Raw genomic sequence first — 19,062 nt, 5'->3', positions numbered from 1 at the left:
CATTGCCGAGGTTGCATAAGGACAGGAAGGCATTGTCTGCAGGGCCCTGGCTACCTCCCTGTTCAGATTAACTGTGATTTACTCTAGTCCAGCTAAGCCAAGTGCTATACTAGACAATGCCAAAACCCTTTTCAGGTCAGAGGACGAGCTTTTCTTCCTGCTGCTTAACTTTTGCCTCATATCACTTCATGAGCTTCTGAAAAATGCAAGCTTTTCTGTTGACTCTCTATAGATCATCTAACCACAAACACTGGACCAGATTTCAGATTTCCACGACATTGTGTTGTACATGCCTATATTCTGACTCTTAAAAAAAAGACAACTGATGAATATTTCAAAAATTATTTTCACACACGATTATCGTACAGTATTACAATGTATTATGTGCAAAATTTCATTTAAAAGTCATTTACAAAGGGAAGTACAACACATTATGTGCTGAAGGTTCCTAGTACAACAAAAGCCAAGGCTAAAAAAGGTACAGGGTACAAGGGGAACCAAATTAGATGACCACGCATCTTTACACAGCACAATAACATGTTTTTGTAACTACCTGTGTTACACTGATACAAGACCCTCATAGTCTGTGCATCCGCAAACTGGTTTTACAAAACATAAATTTAACTTTGCCATACATTCTTATAATACAGATGGATTTTTTGATGCATTTTCAAACTCTTTTCCAATGTACAGCATCTTATTTAACTCAATAAAAGCCACATTATACATTACTTGGTTTCTGCCCCAAATAATTTGATTTATGTCGAAATTGGGGGAGGGGGTGAGAGGAAGTGTTATCCTTGATTTGTTTTTCCTTGTGGGGTTTTCAGAATTGTTTCCAATAGAAGATATGGAACACACGGAATAGGTTTTGCCAAATCTCATTGCATATTTCCAGTATTTTAAGCATAGGTGGTTCCTTCTGTCTCCTTTTCCTATGTCCTTCAATGAGTCTGAACCAGCAGACTACACTCCTTAGTTCTTTCTTAGAGTCTGTATTTCTCCCTCTACCTCTCTCTACATTCATTTCTCTCCTTATTCTCAGCATCATTTGTTTAAAAAACAAAACAACACAACATCACTAAACATGAACAAGAAAACAGTACATCAGATTTCCAAAGGCATTCTGTGGCCAGTGTCAGGAATACATTGCTTTAAGAAATCCAGCAGTCTCTCCCTACAAAGTTACCCAAACATCCAGTTACAGAAGAGAGACTTTTAAAATGCAATACTCTCAAACCCAGCAAGAGATTTACTTTCGAATATTAAATGTTAAAATCACATGCATAATTACAGAATATCTTAAAGTTACAAAAATATTTAAAAAACCAGTCCTGACAGTTTGCCTGCAACTGCTATAAAAATTTCTATGAAATATATAAAAACACAAAGGCTCTTTGTAAAAAACACAAAAAAGGAAGGAAGGAAGGAGAGGATGGAGCCATCCATAGAGCTGAGAAGTATCTGACGCACTGCATCGGACAGTCTTGTCACCTGCCGTTGAATTCAAGAGAAGGGCGTGTACTTTAAGTGTTTATTCGGCACATATGCATACATGGAAGGCAACCTAGAGCCTGGCTGGGGGTAGGCAGTGAACAATCTCAGGACACCTGAACCATCAGCTGCAACTCTCCCATTGCTGAAGGAGAATCCTACTGTTCTACGAACCTCAGCAACCTTGTGTGGCTAAAGATGCCTTTGGCCAAGTTGGCCTGTAGATGGCTTTGTCATTGAACTGAGGGGCCCTGAGGAGGTGGCTGCTTTTCAAGCTCAAGCACATGGAAGCCAGAAGTCACAGCTCCTAGCCCCCCTTTGGATGCACAACTTGGAAGTTCTGCTTGTCTTCTATGAGGGGGTGAGGTCTTCTTCCCCATTCTGGAAAACAATGCCATAAGGATCATTCTTGATGCGCTTGTAGACAAAGTGGAATATGTGGGGCTGTGGCCGGCTGTGCAGCTCGGCCTTGATTTTTTGAGGGTAAGTGTCTTCTGCCAGCTGCTGCCATGTTTCGTCAACAAAGAGAAAGAGGCTGTACTCCTCAGGGTCCCCCACCTTAAACTTCTCGGCACAGAGCTGACACACATCCTCGGTGGTGACGTATGGTCTCACAAGGAGGGTCTTTCCCGTGCAGCCGCTGTTGACCTCCTGGAATGCAACTCGGAGGTAATTCTGCAGGCAGAAAGAGAGACACAGTCAGGAGAGAAAAACGGACAGAGCAACAGCCTGGCAAGAGGCAAGTGCGAGGTCCTACTTAGAGCCTCTGCAAGGCCCTGGTGCCTCGTGATGTTCGATGTCAGGCCATCAGACCTCAAACTCAGGGAGGGGGCTGATCTGAATCTGAACAGTGGGGAGGACAACTACATGGACTGAGTTGCTGCATTTTCGCTCATGGCAAATATAAGACGCAGGAAGTCTATTCAGCCCTGGTTCTGATCTTTCAGTTACCCTCCTTGCTTCAGTGTGTGAATCACCTCCAATTCTGGGTTTTATCACCAGCTTGAAAAATAAACCAAACAGCAGAAGAGACCGAACCAGGAAGCAACAGGAGGAGATAAAAAATACACAGTCACAACAGCACAGGCTGTGTTCACTTTCCACACACTTTGTTATAAAGCCCAAGCAAGGGCAATGGCATTAGGCTGAACCACAAGAAACTGCTACCAGGCTGGTGGGTTGTCTCAGTTGGTTAGAGCACAGCATTATAACACCAAGTTCACAGGTTTGGATCCCTGTACCCCAAGCCGCCAAAGAAAAAAACCAAGGAACTACCAATATTTCACCATTTCTGATCTCCCCCAATGGTGACTTCATGTGGTTTAACCCAGTGAAAGGCTCCAAGTGGCCTTGGTGCAATGCGGAAGAAGTCGCAGGAGAAGGCTGATTCTGCCAAAGACTTTAGAGACGGAGCTGAGCAGTGCAGGGAAGCAAGAGGAGGCATTTGCAGGCTTGGCCCCGCGGGTAGTGCCATCCTCAAATACAGTACACTTGTGGCCTCACAGTGCCCGAGCCCAAGCCAGTGTAAAGAATCCTAAACTCACACCGGGCTCTCCCAGGTTTTGTGACCTCAAATAACTTCATCAGTTTCTATTTCCTGAAGAGTGGGGTTACTAGATAAAATATAGAACATGCAGTTAAATTTGAGTTTCAATTAGAAATCAAATACGTTTTCCTTTTCTAAATCTGGCAGCCCTGCTCAGGAGTGAAGGGAAACGGTGGTTCTCTCTGCTCAGGATCCCACCTGGTTCCTACAAGGTGTGCTGGGCTAACAGGGAAAGCGCTTGGGCTCCGCGCATGTAAGGCATGTTTCCTATCTGTTTCAAGTGAGGACATATGCTAGCCCAGAGCCTCTGCACAGAGAGGAGCTGTGAGGTGGTATGGACACTGATGCTCAAGCTTGAACACCTTTGAGTGTGCACATGTGCATGACACCCTCCTCTCCCATCCCCCAACACCGGCTCCAACACTTTGTGTTTACTCACTGACTCCTGAAGAGGAATCTGTGAAGAAAGTCTACAATTCTCCCCTTCTGACCAGTGAAGAAACTGAGGCACACAGAGAGTCCAAGCAACTTGCCCAGGGCCACACAGCCAGACAGTGGCCTTTACTGCCTTTACCACTGTGGCCTCTTCCAGTGTGAGGAGACATGCATGTCTGTGACCTCTGATTCAGGAGTTCCAAGCAGAGCTTTCTTTCTGAGTTTTTGCTCTCAGCCCTGAGCTGAGTGCTGAAATGGGGTTATATTCTGACAAGGTGTGCATCTCCAAGGTGAGCCAGGTCAACAGGGAGGGGGTGTGCAGAAGGAAGGGGCTCTGTGGTGTCTGGGGGCCCCTAAGTTGGAAGCTGCAGATGGAGAGAGGTGACAGGAGGGAGACTCTGGTGGCAGGTAGGGTGATGGAAAAACAAGCTTTTCTCATTTCCTCTGTTTTTCGGGGAGGGTGTGTGGCCTCAGGAGCCCTGTCCTTGGATAGCCAACAGGACAGCACCCCAGGGGTCTGCATGGACATTCTTAAACAACCTGGGATGGGTAGGTGGCAGGAAGGTAGCACACAGCATGTGCTCTTGCTTTTTAGATTTATGTGCCTGGGAAGGAATTTCTGAGAATACTGCAATCTTGGAGAAGAACACGCTGATCTTTCAATGATGGGCTGGCTTTGAACTAAATGTACCTTTTGATTATTTTCAGAGCCTTAAGAAGGCAAAAAAAAGGTGGGGGGGGGGGTGGCAAGGAAGGTGAATGTGGACACGGGGACAAATCTATCCTGCTCTTCCAGTTCCCTGCCTGGAAATTCGTCATGTGGCACGTAGAAATGAAGCACAGTCGGGTTTTATAATTTGATTTACAACCTTCAAAATTATTATTCAAAGAGATTTGCTGACTTATTCATAATTTAATAGACTATGAGCAAGTCAAAGAGATTTGCTGACTTACTCATAATTTCACAGACTATGAGCAAGTCAGGAATTGTGTTGGGTCAAGATTTCTAGAGCCCTAACCTGCCTCTCTTCTGTAAGAAACAAGCTCTTTGGGAATCCCACATTCCCAGGCACCAGCACATGGTCATGAAAATCCCCAGCCTGGGGACCTGAGTGGGACTGGCTCAGAGGCTCCCCCTCACACTCAGGGCCCAGGGTGGCTGCCAGAGCTGCTGCTGCTGAGACTCTGGGGTCTTCTGTTGTGGGGAGTCAGGGAGAGAGAAGGGAAGGAGTGGAGGAAGGTCACTGAACTGCTCCCTCTTCCCAGAGAGACCAGGCCAGTGATTGCACGTGACACTGCTGCTTCCTGAGGAGATAAAACAAGTGACAGCTGTGCCAGGCACTGCTCCTCCTGCCCGCCTCCTGTCTGCTCAAGTGCTCAGCATCCAGGCTGAGCACTCTGGGAGAAACGCTGCCTCAGTTGGACTTGGCAGAGTGAAACAACAAGGTCACAACAGCAGGTCCGAAGGGGGGTTTAAAATACCCCTTTTCCACCTCAGCGGTCCTGAGCTGGGATGTGCTGGGGAGCCAGCCCTGCATTCCTGGGTGACAGAGGAGGCAGCAAGGGGTGCCCGGCGGTGTACCTGAAAGTCATCCACCGAGGGGATAGACCGGTTGGTGGTCCTCCTCTTGTGCCACTGCCTCAGGGTGTCTCTGGTCTCCGAGCTGAGCAGTCGCGCTGCTTGCTCTTCTTGAAAGTTCTTTATCAAAGAAAGTGCTCCATAGGCGCTTGTCAAGTAATAGCCTCCTGGAAAGAGCAGAAAGAGTGAGTTCTCCAAGAGTGTCATCCTCTGTTGACAACAAGGCATGCTAGCCCTAGATTTCTTCCACATGCACCCTCTGGAGGGATCACAGAAGCAGACATCCAGGGGTGCATCCTTCACTCATTCATCCGTCCATGCACACACCACCCCACAGGGACTGATGGAGTGACCCTGGCCTGTGCCAGGGCCAGGAGAGCATGGGCCAGCCAGCTGACAATCTTCCTGTTTCCACGGATGGGACTCCCATTCTAGTGGGTGAGACAGACAAAACCTCTAAATTAATGAAGTGCAATTGTGAAAACACTTTGCCAGAAGAAGTCAGGGTATTGAGGCCTGATGGGGGTGGGGTGGGGAGGAAGTCTGGCTTTCAAGGGGAGCTGGGCCACCTGCTCCAAAGTCAGAATCACCTACTTGAGTCCACAGATCGCCTGGCAATACTTGCCCTGGGGCTATTTTTTTTGGAAGTAATATTTAAATTTTAAGTAAACCATACACTTTGAAAGAACTGCAGCATACACAAGGGTGCTCACAAAAATATGGATACATCAAAATAATTTCTCCCTCCTGATTACTTTTCTTACCCTTGCTTTGGGATTAATGTGAAGTTTGGGACATTTAGGAAAAAATAATTCACAAGGAAAAGCAAGTGATATCCCTTTGATGGTGCATGTAGGAATGATCTCTTGTGTTACTGGGGAGTGTTACCAGATTTACACCACCACGAAATGTATATGTATTTGCTTGTAGTTTTGTCCAAAAATATATTTAGGAGGAACTGTAAGTTCCATACTAGAAAACCACTAGGGGGTGCCCAGAAAGCTTATTAAAAATTTCCTAGTTGGGCACCGCACATTTTAAACTTAGAGATATTCTTTGCCTAAGTACATACTGAATCTCCACTAAAAGAGCCCAAGCCAGGTACAGAGCAGGAGATGGGTTTGTAAGAAATGGAATCTGAGTTCCTGCTCCCCAGAAATTTACCAATTTATTAAAGAAAACAGACACTGGCAATTTATTCATGCAGGGACCAGAAGTTAGTTGTGGTTATAAAGGAGTTTTTTTGTGCGTGTCACTTTCATGGCCAAAGTATTTAACTGCTCGTGTGAGACCCTGCAGAACTCTCTGCAAGCAGAAACATGCAAGACAGAAAACACCCCGTCCATCTGCATCATGAGCTGCGCACCCTGTGAATTCACACTACACATGGACTAGAGTAAGAGAAGCACCTTCGCTGGTTTCAGGTCTGCTCATCAAAACTTGGAGGTTATTTTTTTACTGCAGCACGATCTAGCCCACCCCAAGCCTTATACTTTCTACATATACGTCACATGTCAAGCTTTTTGTTTAGACTGATTTGAAGGGTTTTCCTGACTTGCCACCTGTGGTGTAATTTCCCTGTGGCAGCCCAAACAATGCCTAGTCCAGAGCTTTGAGTTGTTGATCTTCACTAAATATTTGCCCCCAAACAGATCAGCACGTGTTTGAGTGTGAAACTCAGTAGTACAGAATGTAAAAACTACACAGAGAATTTCCGGAGAAATCGACATGGACGCTAGCATTGGAGAAAACCTGTCAGTGTTTGATTTAGGATTTGGAGGTTGTTACCATCCTTATGGGGGTGGTGGGAGTTCCTTTAGACTTCAAATTTTAGAGTCCACTAAGCGGAAAACTCAAAATGCTGGGAGCACAAAATTGACCACACTTTGAAACATGTGGATGTCATTAGAGGAAGGTTTTAAATTTCAGCAGAGCTATAACCCTACCGCAAGAGCTAACTGCTTATGAGGGATTCTATGATGACTTTTCCGTAAATGAGAATACCTGCTTAAACAGCAGAAAAGAGATGGGGCCGCTGCCCCGCAAACCAAAGGGGGCTTTGGGCAGGCCACGGAAGGGTCCCATCTGTGACGTGTTGCCACTGCTCAGCAGCCTCTTGCTCCTGGTCTGCAGAGCTCCAGTTCGATGCTGCGTAGGCCTGGTCTGTAACCACAGCCAGCCTGGCTGGCCCGCCCACTCTCCCGCGGAAGGAGGTCAAGATGCCCCAGACACAGTTAAGTGAAAGGAGGCTCTGGTTCAAGCTCCAGCCCACCAGCTGCTTTGTGTTTTTGCTAGATGTGTCTTTGTGTCTCTCTCACGTGGGATTCCTAGCATGGAAGACAGCCACCTACCCATCTGTCATCAACACAGGGCCTTGCTCTGGGGTGGCGCTGGGAAAGGTGGCAGGAAATGGTCATCTCTATCCACGGATCACAAGACATAAGCATATGTTTGTCTTAGGTCAGCAACAGAAGGGTGATTTTCTGAGTGAAACTGCCATGCCCTTTCCCCAAAGCCCCAAGAGCTTTGCGTACTTATTACTAGAATTAAACAAGATTGAAGCTCAAATAAAACAAAACCTCCCAATTGTAATAATGATGGAGGGAAGAAAGGAGAGCATAGCTTGGTCCCTAGACAAAACCATGTGCTTTTCCCCTCCAGGGTAATGGGGCAGGGCAGGAAAGGACAGGCCCAGGGAGGGTCTTGGTGGCTCTTCATGGAGTGCCTGGGTCCCTGGTCAGGAATGTTTATGAGAGGACATAACAGGCAATGGGTAACAGGGTGAAAGAGGCCCCTGCACATGTGTCTGGGTGGGAGTTGGGACGAAGGCATTCAGCACTAACTCGAGTCAGCACTTCTGCTCCAGGGCCAAGAAGGGATTGACTCCAGGCTCCAGGGAGGGAGTCCCTCTGATAGGCCTGCGACTTCCCCTTACAGGACTGAGGAGACTGAGGGACACATGCTGGGGGTAACTTGGCATTAAAATTACCTCCAGGGAAAATGTGGGGATGACCCATCCCCCAAGGAATCCTGTCAGCAGGTGAGCCTTTTTACTCAAGCCCAGACTGAAACTCACTGGAGAAAAGAAAAGAAAAAAAATGACCTCAGGGTCTGTCTGGGTCCTTATATGGATATACGAAAATGGATTATCAGGATTCACTGCGCACAGGCCCTGATTTGTTCTCCTTTAAAAAGACAAGCTTACAGAAGAGTCCCAGTTATTTCTGCTTTTCAAGGCTGTGCACTGGCAGTGCAAAACATCCAAATTATTTCCATGATAAAATACCTAACTGATGTGTAAGCAGAAGCAATTTCTGCTAAGACGCATTGGGGTTGGGCAGACACAGGAAGGAACCTGAACTATGAAGGTGAATTAAAAGCAAACCACCCAGATTTTACTCCACCACATTTGTATTTTAACAATGAGCAGATACTGTTTTTTAAATTGGAAAAAAGTTAATGCTGTGTTCATCCTGAAAACAAAATTAAAAAAAAAATTAAAACAAAAGCCAGGCCTTCATTTCTCTGATATAATAGCAGATTATTTTTTTCTGGCAATGAAAATGTTCTCTAACCAAAGTTTATAACTTCCTCTTGGAATCAAATGAAACATTTCTTTTTTAAAATGGCATTTATTCTGTTGAATGGTATTTTTTATTGCCATTAATCTTAGTGAAGTATAATTATGGCAGGTTTACACTTTTTCTTTGCGTTTTTTCTGACTTTTTCAAATTTTCAACTATGAACATGTATGACTTTTGTAATCAGAAAAAAAGTCAGTACATTCACTTATGTTAAAATTTTTTAAAAATGCTGTTAACTCTCAAGATGTCTAAAAAGCACCTACATAATTTCGTAATGGGTGTAGGGTTTTATTCTGGGGTGAGAAAAATGTTCCAGAGCTAGACAGAGTGGTGGTTGCACAACATTGTACTAAATGCCACTGGACTGTTCAGTTGAAAATGATTCATTTTATGAGATGAATTTCATCTTAATTTAAAAAAAGTGAAAATTAAAAAAAGAAGCACACAGTTCCTCCAACTTTTTCAAGTTTGTTACCTTCTCCATGTAACAGTGATGGGTCAAGGAGCTCCATCATGTACTCGATTTCAGTGTCCAATTCCAGCATGTCACATTGAGCAATGACATAGGTCAGGACCGGCAAGAAGTCGTCAGCGCCATACATCCTCCCTGGGATTAGGAAGAGCAAGAGGGGGATATTTTTACTAAACTTTTTTCTTTCATATCCTACTTGCTGCTTTTATTATTAGATGGCACAAAGTCATTCTAGGGAAATATGCTATTTATAAACAGAGGTGGGCGTTTCTGGAATCCTCTGTAGCCCATGACCCTCCCAGCTGCTAATGTCAGAGACCAGCCCTTACTCACAATTTCAGAATGAATGTCTATGAGTCAATTAAGACATTAGAGATGTCTCTCCACTTTCATGAATTGTATAAAATTATGCAACAGGTCAGAGTACTTTTAAATATCTGAACTTTCAGCAAATCATATTATAAAACATTTACAAAATATTTACTTATGCTAATTCTTTGTGTCTTGTTTCCTATCATTTTCTGTGCACACCGATCATAAACATAATGATAAGACTAAACTGAAACCAGGAATAAACTTTGCTCTGTATTCAATATGGGCACACATATATTTAAATCTGCCAATTCAGTATATGTTGAGTATACACATTGATCAATAGCATTACAAGCCAAAAAATTTAAGTCTTTATTTCTAGTTTTCTTTACAATGGTGGTTCTCAGCTGGGGGTGATTTTGCCCCCCAGGGTACACTTGGCACTGTCTGGAGACATATTTTGTTGTTACAACTGTAGGGTGGGGATACAAATGGCATCTGGGATGCTGCTAAACTTCCTATAGGAAGTAGCACAGCCCCCACACAAAGAATTATCCTGTCTAAAATGTCATCAGTGTGTAGGCTGAGAAACCATGCTTCAGAAGAACATAACCCTGTGCAGATATTATTTTGGGAATTTTTATAAATGATTTTATGAACTATAGAAAATATACTTCCTGTATGTGAAATATGCTTGCAAATTTCAGAGGGAATGTTCACATGCTATCATTACCAGCCCAAGAGCTCAGACATTAATGTCACTGCTCAACAATCTGCAAAGTACACACATATTCCTATGTACTCAAGCAGTGGTTAATACAGGCTGTGTTTCTCTCTGTTGTTTCTCCATTAAGCAATTCCACTCAGAGGAAGAGTTGGTAAACGCCCATGGAATTACAACAAGCTCACTGAAGACCTGGAACAATGCAGGGCTCAATCACCATGCATGAATCATGGCTATTCCTGCATCTGCAGGAAACAGCAAGGGGAAATCTGAGAGTTTACTTTCCAACTTTGTAACTCTTTGGAGAATTCCACTTACATTGCTTCAGTTTGTAGCAAAGAAAGGCAAGCCAGTGAAATGTCTCTAATGAAGCCTCCTTACTGAATACTCTGAACTTCTAACACTTGCTGTCTCATTGACATGAACTCTCATTGCCCAAAATGTGGCAATGACAATTGCTAATACTTCCATTACACTTGGTGCTATGCAGGAGTTATCTCAGCTAATCCCCACCTTAGGAAGGAAAGGGTCCTATCCAACTACAAATACAGAAACTGCAGCATAGGAGGCTGAAGAAGGTGGCCAAATTTCCTCAGTTGCTTAACTCATTTGCAGGGGGAGGATTTGAACTCACACTCCAGAGACTGAACTCATAACCACCTCCCTGAACTAAATCTTTAAATAGATCAGCATTGTACAAAAATCTTGTTGCCCTCATCTGCTTACATTTTTTCCTGCTCTTAATCAGTTGCATGTGATTACTTTGCCAGATGGCAGAGCAACACCTGTATTTTTGTGAACTGCTTGCTGAAATCAAGAGGCTGAAGGCAGGAGATATTGGGAATCAGAAAGCCTGATCTGGGAGTGGCTGTCACTGGCCCCAATGGGAGGTGACCAAGAGCCTAGACTTCGAGCAGCTCACCTGAGTTGTTCTCCATGACAGTGTAAATGAGCTTGCAGACCCTTAGCAGCAGCATGACTTTCTTTTCCGGTGAATACATCTTCTGCATGGTCATGAATTTGACTTTGATTTTCTCCACATCCACAATATCAGGGGTTGGGGCGAAGACTCCCAGCTCCTGTGGATTCCTCTGCCGCACAAGCTGCAGATTCTCCTTGAGTTGCTTCCACGAGCCATCGGCCACATGGAAGTCCTTCAGCATGGCCTCCACGTGCCCCTTCAGGGGCTTCAAGATGCACTTGTGCATTGCTTTTTCCAACACCACATCTGCCAAAGAAAGTGCAGCTACTGAGACTGTTGTCTAAAGAAAGAAGGAACGCAACGTCTTTCTCGGAATGGACATCTGCAACTCTATGCACTGGTTACAGGGCAGACAAGTCATACCGTAACACCCAACCAAAAAACAACCCTTAGCAGTCTTGACTCCCACTCCAATGTTTTTCTGTAAAGCCAGAAAGAACGAATCTTCCCTAACAATGTCTTACTCGCATATGATCAATACAATTTTAAATAAATTTGTTTGAACTACTCCCTCCCTCAACCCCCCATATAAAAGCAAATATTCTAGAAAACATTCTTTTGACCTAGTCCTTCAGTTAATCATCCCATCAACTGAAAAGCAAATATGTTATCTTAAAGAAAGGATTTTTTAATAGTGAAGGTTCAAGATCCCTTTAAATGTTTTCTGAAGAAATTAATTTAACAAAATACAATATGTGATCTTGGACTGGATTGTGGATCAAAAAATTCCTTATCACATTTACTGTAAAGGATGTCAGTGGGATGTTAGATGAGATCTGAATAAAGCCTGCAGATTAGGTGGTGGTGTTAACACAGCATCAGTGTTACTTTTCTGGGTTTGATTATTATATCATAGTTATGTAACAGAATGGCCTTGTATTAAGCAAATACATACTGAAGTATTTAGGGGTAAAAGGGCATACTGTCTGCAACTTATTCTCAAATGCTTCAAAAATAAAAAAAAGGAGGCGCTGTGTGTGTGTGTGTGTGTGTGTGTGTGTGTGTGTGTGTGTGTGTGTGTGTGTGTGTGTGTAAACACAGACAGAGAGAAAGGAGGAGGAAGCAGGTGTGGCCACGTGCTAAACATTTGGGGAATCAGGGTGAAGGGTGGACATTTCTTGATACTATTTTTGCAACTTTCCTGTAAGTCTGCAATGATGTCAAAATTAAAAGTTAAAAATTTTCAAAGTATTTTTCTGTTCAGAGCTAGGAAATGCCTTCAGGTGTGGGAGGCATTATTTTCCCTCTTTCTTTGAATGGTCACTCAACAGAGTAGCTTTCTTGGCCAATACTAAAATGATCAGTACCATAAATCCAGAGATCTAGGCTGGAGATGATTTCTAAAATAATAAGCCTCTGATTTCTCAGTACCAATTTTTCCCTCTCATGTGCTTGCACATTGTCATCAAAGCCAACCGGGCTCCACCCTAGCAGCAGCAGGTATACTACTCTATGACACTTCGGTGTGATTCCATTCTGGAAGCTCATAAATCTGTTTACGTATAAGATTGGAAATAGTTGAATTATCCCTCTGGCCTTTGAAATTCCTGACACTGGATCAGATCATATTGAACCGAAATTATTACCTATTATTAGAAGGCCAGGGACAAAGAGAAATCAAAGCCAGATTTACAAATACCAAAAGCAATGTTCCCATATCCCAAAGTTAAAACTGAGGTCAAAAGTTAACGCTGGCCCCACAATGATCAGATTCCCCAGCCCACATTTTTCTTTGTTCCTTCACCTCCATATTCTAGCCAGGAGATCTCTTTGTTTAAATATACAGCTTTATATAACTATAGAATTCATGGTTGAAGCAAAGAGGTTATAAAGTACAAAGAAAAGCAGAACAACATATTTATTTTGTGGCTGGCATTAAAACAAATTCCTTGGTTTGCATTCGTTGTTTGGTGTTAATACATTTGTGCAACTTACAGCAGCTTTGACTTTACCCTATATAGTTGTTATGATAGAAAGTCAATAATGGGAATTAATATTGAGTGCTCAATGGGTTATGCTCAATCTAAGCTCTTTACTTCATTATCTTCTAATCCTTGCAATAGCTCCATTATTTTTGCATAACACTAATATTAAACCCATTTTACAAATGAGGAAACTGAGGCTCAGAAATATCTAATGGCTTGCTTGAGGCCATACAGTTATTTTAAACAATCATTTATTCTGCTTTTCAAAGTAAATGATCTTTTAATTCTAAAGTTCAGGTGCTTTATAAATATTTACCAATTTCTTCCTCTCATCTGAAAGCTCTGAAAGCTACATTTATGGTAATAAGTGACCACCACTTGGTTAGAATGGGGTCACCAAAGTGGGGGAAGGAAAAGTCATGTCAGTCATCAATTAGGAATGTACATGAATGTTCACAGCAGTGCTATTTGTAATAGCTCAAAACTGGAAAAAGTAACCCAAGGCCCCAATATCATGAATACATTGGGTATATTCACACAATGGAACACCACAATGGAATTCAGACAATGGAATATATTCATTCAATGAAAAGAGGACGTTACTGCTCCAGATGCAACAAGACACAATGACATGTGCGAGAAGCCAGATATAGGGTATCTCCTACCGCATTTTACTTCTATAAAGTTCAAAAGAAGGCAAAACTAATGTGTGCTCACAGAGGTCAGGATGGCAGTTATCCTTGGGGGGATGGGGACACTTTCGGGGCAAAGGAGATATTCTATATTCGGATCTGGGTGGTGGCTACACGGGCGTACTCATATATAAAAATACGTCAAGCTGAGCACAAGATAAATGCACTTTATGGATCTAAGTTAAACCTCAATAAACATGTATAAACCAGAGAAACAGAAAACAACTGAAGACCAAGCTGGGATTTTCACCTTGAACCCTAAGGGCAACTTTCAACTTCAGGGTAAGCCTGGTCACCTCTGGGCTAGAGTGTTAATACAAGTCATCTCCAAAAGGCTCAGAGCTGTTCCTAGGGGATGAGGACATTAGAAAGTTCATTACTAGCAAGCTGGGCGGGCTCCTTCTTGCATCTCATCCTTGCTGGCCTTTGCACCCTAAATTCCCCCCTCGGGCAAAAACAGGGCTGCAGAACTCTGTTAGGAGCATTGAAACCTAGGACCAATTGCGAAGCGAGTAGTTCCTTTTCTCTTAAAACCCCAAATGAAAAAATAATTGCTAGTGCAAAAAAAAGTTTTTTTTTCAGTACATTCTTTCAAAGACCATCATTTAAAAATGAGAAAGACTGGTCTTTGTGTTTTTTTTCAGGGCTTTATTCCTACCCTTCACCCCAATTCCTTAATGAGCATTAAGAAGAGGGGAGAAAAGTCCAAATGAAAAGAGGGACCTGTGACCCAGCCGCTTCTGTCTAGTCACAAAAGCAAGTTTCCGCTTGTAAAGCAGGAGGGAAAAACGATTTGAGGAACAGAAGGAACAGAGAATCTTTCAGAATGTGGACTAGCTCAGACAAAAAAGGAAAGAACATATTGATCCCATTTTGTATAAATTACTACTCTGTTGTTTTTTATTTTCTCTGGTTGGTTGAATTCCAATAAAACAGGACACTATTGTTTGAACTGTGAGAACAATGACACTGTTCTAGATACCTGACTTGCAGTGACGCTTCAAATCTTCAGACAAACCCCATGCAGGAAGGACTACTGTTTCTTCATTTTATAGGCGAGGATACTGACACCCAAAGAGACCTATGTCATGCGGCTACCAAGAGGGGGACCCAGATTTGAACTGAAGAAATCTGGTTCTGCAGTTCTTGGAGTTATGCTGATTGTATTCATCCACAAGCAAACATACGAAACAAATACCCGGAAACACCCGAAATCATTAAAGAAAAATGAATATGATGATTATATGTTTTTCTTAAAGTTCATTAATGTCTTTTCTATTTTTCTAATGAGAAAATGCTAGAGATTTCTTTGAACTACATTTTGAATTTTAGAAACCAAATGTTAGCTGTATTCTCTGAATGGCCAAAACTAGAAACAAGTTTTCTGGAAATATTTATATAGGTGATATCAAATGACCCCAAAAGTCATCCACAAGAAAAAGTGGTACAGACCACGGCAATTGCTTAGGTTCTCCTTGCCTTAATATTACTTAACATAGTAATCTGTAGAAAGTGTTTCAATGGACTGGCCTCTAGACAAGAAGCAATTCACTTCTCTATTAAGAATGGGAGACAAGTCTTGTCTCTTTTCCTTCCCTCTGACCTATAGCATAGATTCCAGAGGTCAGACAAGGAAGTGTCACAACACCTGATAGTGCATCAGCTAAGTTTGTGCACCTTCTGCTTACCCCTGCTGGCCCAGGCGAAGTGAGAATCTGAGAGGCCAAGGTGGAAGTCCAGAGAAGGCATTTGTCTTGGAAAGAGCGCTGGGAGCCTTGAGGCCCAGCAGCCAGCCTGGCTCTGTTTTTCTAAGTGACTTTGGCCCTGTCACTTCACTGCCACTGTCTGGAATGCCATCGGAATCACTGCCCAAGGAATGCGAGACAGAAGTAGCAGTCTGACCCTGAGTTGGTGATTGCTAAAGCAATTCAAAATAGTAATCAACATTCTCCAGGGGATTCTAACAGTACCCAGAGTCTAAACAACATATTAGAAATGTACAGGTTATAAGGGCTGGCCAGTGGCTCACTTGGTGTTATCAGCACCATGCTCTCCCAGGGCAAGGTCAAGGGTTTGGATCCCTGTACTGGCCAGCCGCCAAAAAAAAAAAAAAAAAAAAAAAAAAAAAAAGGTACAGATTATAATCTAAAGTTACTTGACAAAGGTAAGAAATGAGGTTAGATCATATGGCTTCTTGGTTTATTCTAGTTCTAGCTTTCTGATTAATTTTTTTTTAAAAAGTAAAGTAGAAATAGAAGCTAATGTTTGATAATTAAGACATAGGCCTTTTCTGTAGGGACATCAAATTGTGAAATTCAAGCATTTCTAATCGTTAACGTTTCTGGGCGCTTATTGGTACAGTCCCTGCTCTAAAAGTGTGCACTTTACCTTGCTACCCCTCACTGCATCCTCGTGAAGGAGGAACTATCGTCATTCTCATTTTATGGATGGGACAAGAGGCTGGGTGTTGGGTGAATTCCCCGGGCTGGTGGAGGTGAGATGCAAACCGGGCTGCTCCTTCTCCAAACAACTCGGGAGGCGGCGTGATGGGCCTGCCTCTGCACAAAAAGGGCAAAACGAGCTGCTGCTTCTTTTTTAATGTGCTACCATATTTTCCTTTGGCTGGACTGCTGCATGAAGGATCACAATGAATGCTGAATGAGCGCTCAGCATGTTCCAAGCTCTACTTAGCACTTCATGTGTATTTAGACAACCCTTTGACTAACGTGCGTACACAGTCCCTATTTGTCTTGGTTAGGTTCTCCCAGAAGCTGACCTTGACACAAGGATTTGAGTGTGAATGCTTAATCTGGGAGGTGGTCCAAGGAAGCTGCAGGCAGGGAGGAAAGGCAGCCAGTATGGCATGCTTTATCATCACTATGGCACATGGAGCCAGCCCTGCTGCAGAACTCCAAGAGGCAGGTGGAACATGCCTTGGAGTCATTCCCCAAGAGGAGACGCAGCAGGGTTATCTGCACCTGCTCCCTTCAGTCCCTGGTTGAGGGCTGCTCCTGGGGCAGGGGTACGTGTTAATTCCATAGCCTTTTCCACCTGCCCTGAGAAGGTCTCAGGCAAAATGTCACAGGTGCTGGCAGTTGGACATCAAGTCGGTCATCAAGTTGGCAAGCAAGTGTCAGTGGGCGGGGCACGATGGTGTGCACCACACCATGTTACATATTAAGAAACTGAGGCACAGAGATATTAAGGAGCATGACCAAGTACACACGGCTCATCGGCAGCAGTGCAGGGACTTCAAACCAGCAGTCCAGCCTGAGCTCCCATACTCCTCTGCCTTCCAGCCAGGAAATTCCTCCATCCCCTCTCAGCAGAGTGGGCAGGTGAGGAAAGTGGAAGACGGCATCCTGAAAAGCCTTAGCGCGACACCCAGGCAGCCACCACAGCACTTTGCTAATCATCTTTCACAAATTGCTCATGAACAGCAGACCAACTGGTGTTGCAGAGGCACTTGGGTCAGAGGTAAAGTCTGAACGGGTGGCTTTCTGGTTTGTGACTGGAAGAGGACCTTTCCCAGCCTCAGCTTCCTCATCTGTAAAATGGGGCCACTCACACTCACCCAGTGTGCCTCTGATACCTGGTAAGCATGCTGAAGTCATCGGCCTCCTCCATTCCCTTTGAACAAAGGGTGGATGCCTTTGAAAAGGGACAACAGGTTTAATGATTCAGGCCAGTTTTAACTGTGGTATTAACTGTGGGTTTGGCTTGGTTTAAAACAGGACCTGAATGTGCTGTGATAAATTACTAAGAAGCCCCCTGCTTTCCTGCCCATCTTTCTCTCTCTTGGGCACTTCTATCTCTGTCACTCGTCCTCAGCTCCTCCCATCCAAAGGCACAAACACTGAAGATCTGAAGGCGGGCCTCTGGGTTTTCCTTGCCTCAAAACTCCTAGTGTTTTGTCATGGGCTCATTCTGTCCCCATCTAACAGCCTCAAAACCACAGATGGGCCGACCGTCTTGGACGGTTGTGTCCTCCAGAGCAGTGGGAGCTGAGGGAGAGACACCCATCTCGCCACAGATGAGAGGACACAGTGCCTAGTGGGGGAGGGAGACCCCCCAAGGCCTTGCTGCATCTGGGAAGGAGGGTGGAGTCAGTTCATCATTTATTGAGTTTCTGGTCTGTTCACTGAGGAGGGCCCAGGTCACACTGCTGAACCTGCTGTTTCTGTCCACCCCAGGCCCTGGCACCCTGGCTGGTCACCTTGGTCCACAGGTGTTTATGGCCAGCATCCGTTTGGATTGGTTGGCACTGGCCTAGAGAGACTGTTAAATAGTCTGACTCTTACCCTGCTTGGGGTGATCTTTCTAGAATGCTCTCTACCACCATAAGGATGCCGACAGTCCGTGGGGATCTGCCCCTGCTTCTTCCCCCATTCCTCTTCCCACCACATCCCCATAAGCAGCCCATGTTCTTGCTGAAGCAAACAATACTGTGGGTCCTCTGTGCCTCCATGCCTTTGCACGTGCTGGTCCCTGCCTGAATGCCCCTCCTCCTGCATCTGGTGGGCTCCCAGCCTTTCCCAACGTGGATTCCAATGAAGCCTGCAGCCTGCCTCCTTTGCATGGCTCCTCCCCACCCTCCGCATCCTCAGGGCCTTCTTTGTTGTCTCTGCCACGGCACTTCTCTCCTCGACAGGATGCTCTTTGAAAACCAGACCTGGGGGTCATGACTGGAGCCATCTGCAGTCACCTGCAAGGTCTGTGAGTAGCATGTGCTCCAAAAGTATTTGTCAAATGAAACAGAAAACCCTTCCTTTGACTGCATGAAAATTACATAATTATGGTTCTTCTCCTTACCTCTGCAGATGAATACAGATGTATCTCTAATGATGAAACTGTTGCCTAGGTGTGGGGCAGACAGCATCCCCTGTCATCCTGCAGGGACATCCTGTCGCCTGGGTTTGCTTTAAGTATGAGCAATGCACACTGTGGCCCATAAATAATAAAGGACACTTTGTCACTTTAAGGTAGATCCCAACAGCCCAGCAAAGATGGTACCAGGAAAAAGATGACAAGCACTGGGCTTATGATTCACTTACAATTTTGCTCATTTCAGTGGGTTTCAAGGAAGGCCATTATACACAAATATATCCATGTACTGTTTTATGTAAGAAATCCATCAGATGGATTTCAGTGCCTTCTAGTAAAAGGCCAGTAAAAAGGAAGGAAGGGGAGAAGGGACCAATATCCCTTCGAAGAATTCCAAATAATGTGTATAGTTCCTCCTGCGTCTGGGAGGTGGAGCTTAATTCTACCCCTGCCCTTGAGTGTGGGTGGTACTTAGTGACTTGCTTCCAAAGAA

At 44.1% G+C, this 19,062-nt stretch overlaps 1 protein-coding gene across 1 annotated transcript in view; it reads right to left on the bottom strand.

Annotated features, from left to right (window-relative positions):
- Positions 1 to 328: 328 nt before the first annotated feature.
- RIN2 (Ras and Rab interactor 2) overlaps positions 329 to 19,062 on the bottom strand; it is a 161,422-nt gene continuing 142,688 nt past the window's right edge. Inside the window, exons 9-12 of the mRNA XM_063101459.1 lie at positions 11,069 to 11,374; positions 9,114 to 9,245; positions 5,058 to 5,221; positions 329 to 2,169 (exon numbers count right to left, since the gene is read on the bottom strand). Coding sequence (XP_062957529.1) covers positions 1,846 to 2,169; positions 5,058 to 5,221; positions 9,114 to 9,245; positions 11,069 to 11,374 — 926 coding nt within the window. The 3' untranslated portion in view covers positions 329 to 1,845. The remainder of the gene's footprint in view (positions 2,170 to 5,057; positions 5,222 to 9,113; positions 9,246 to 11,068; positions 11,375 to 19,062) is intronic.

Source organism: Cynocephalus volans, chromosome 1 (assembly GCF_027409185.1).
Source record: "Cynocephalus volans isolate mCynVol1 chromosome 1, mCynVol1.pri, whole genome shotgun sequence".
Taxonomy (NCBI): domain Eukaryota; kingdom Metazoa; phylum Chordata; class Mammalia; order Dermoptera; family Cynocephalidae; genus Cynocephalus; species Cynocephalus volans.
Note: the sequence above shows the minus strand (reverse complement) of the source record. Positions and strands in the feature narration are given on the sequence as shown.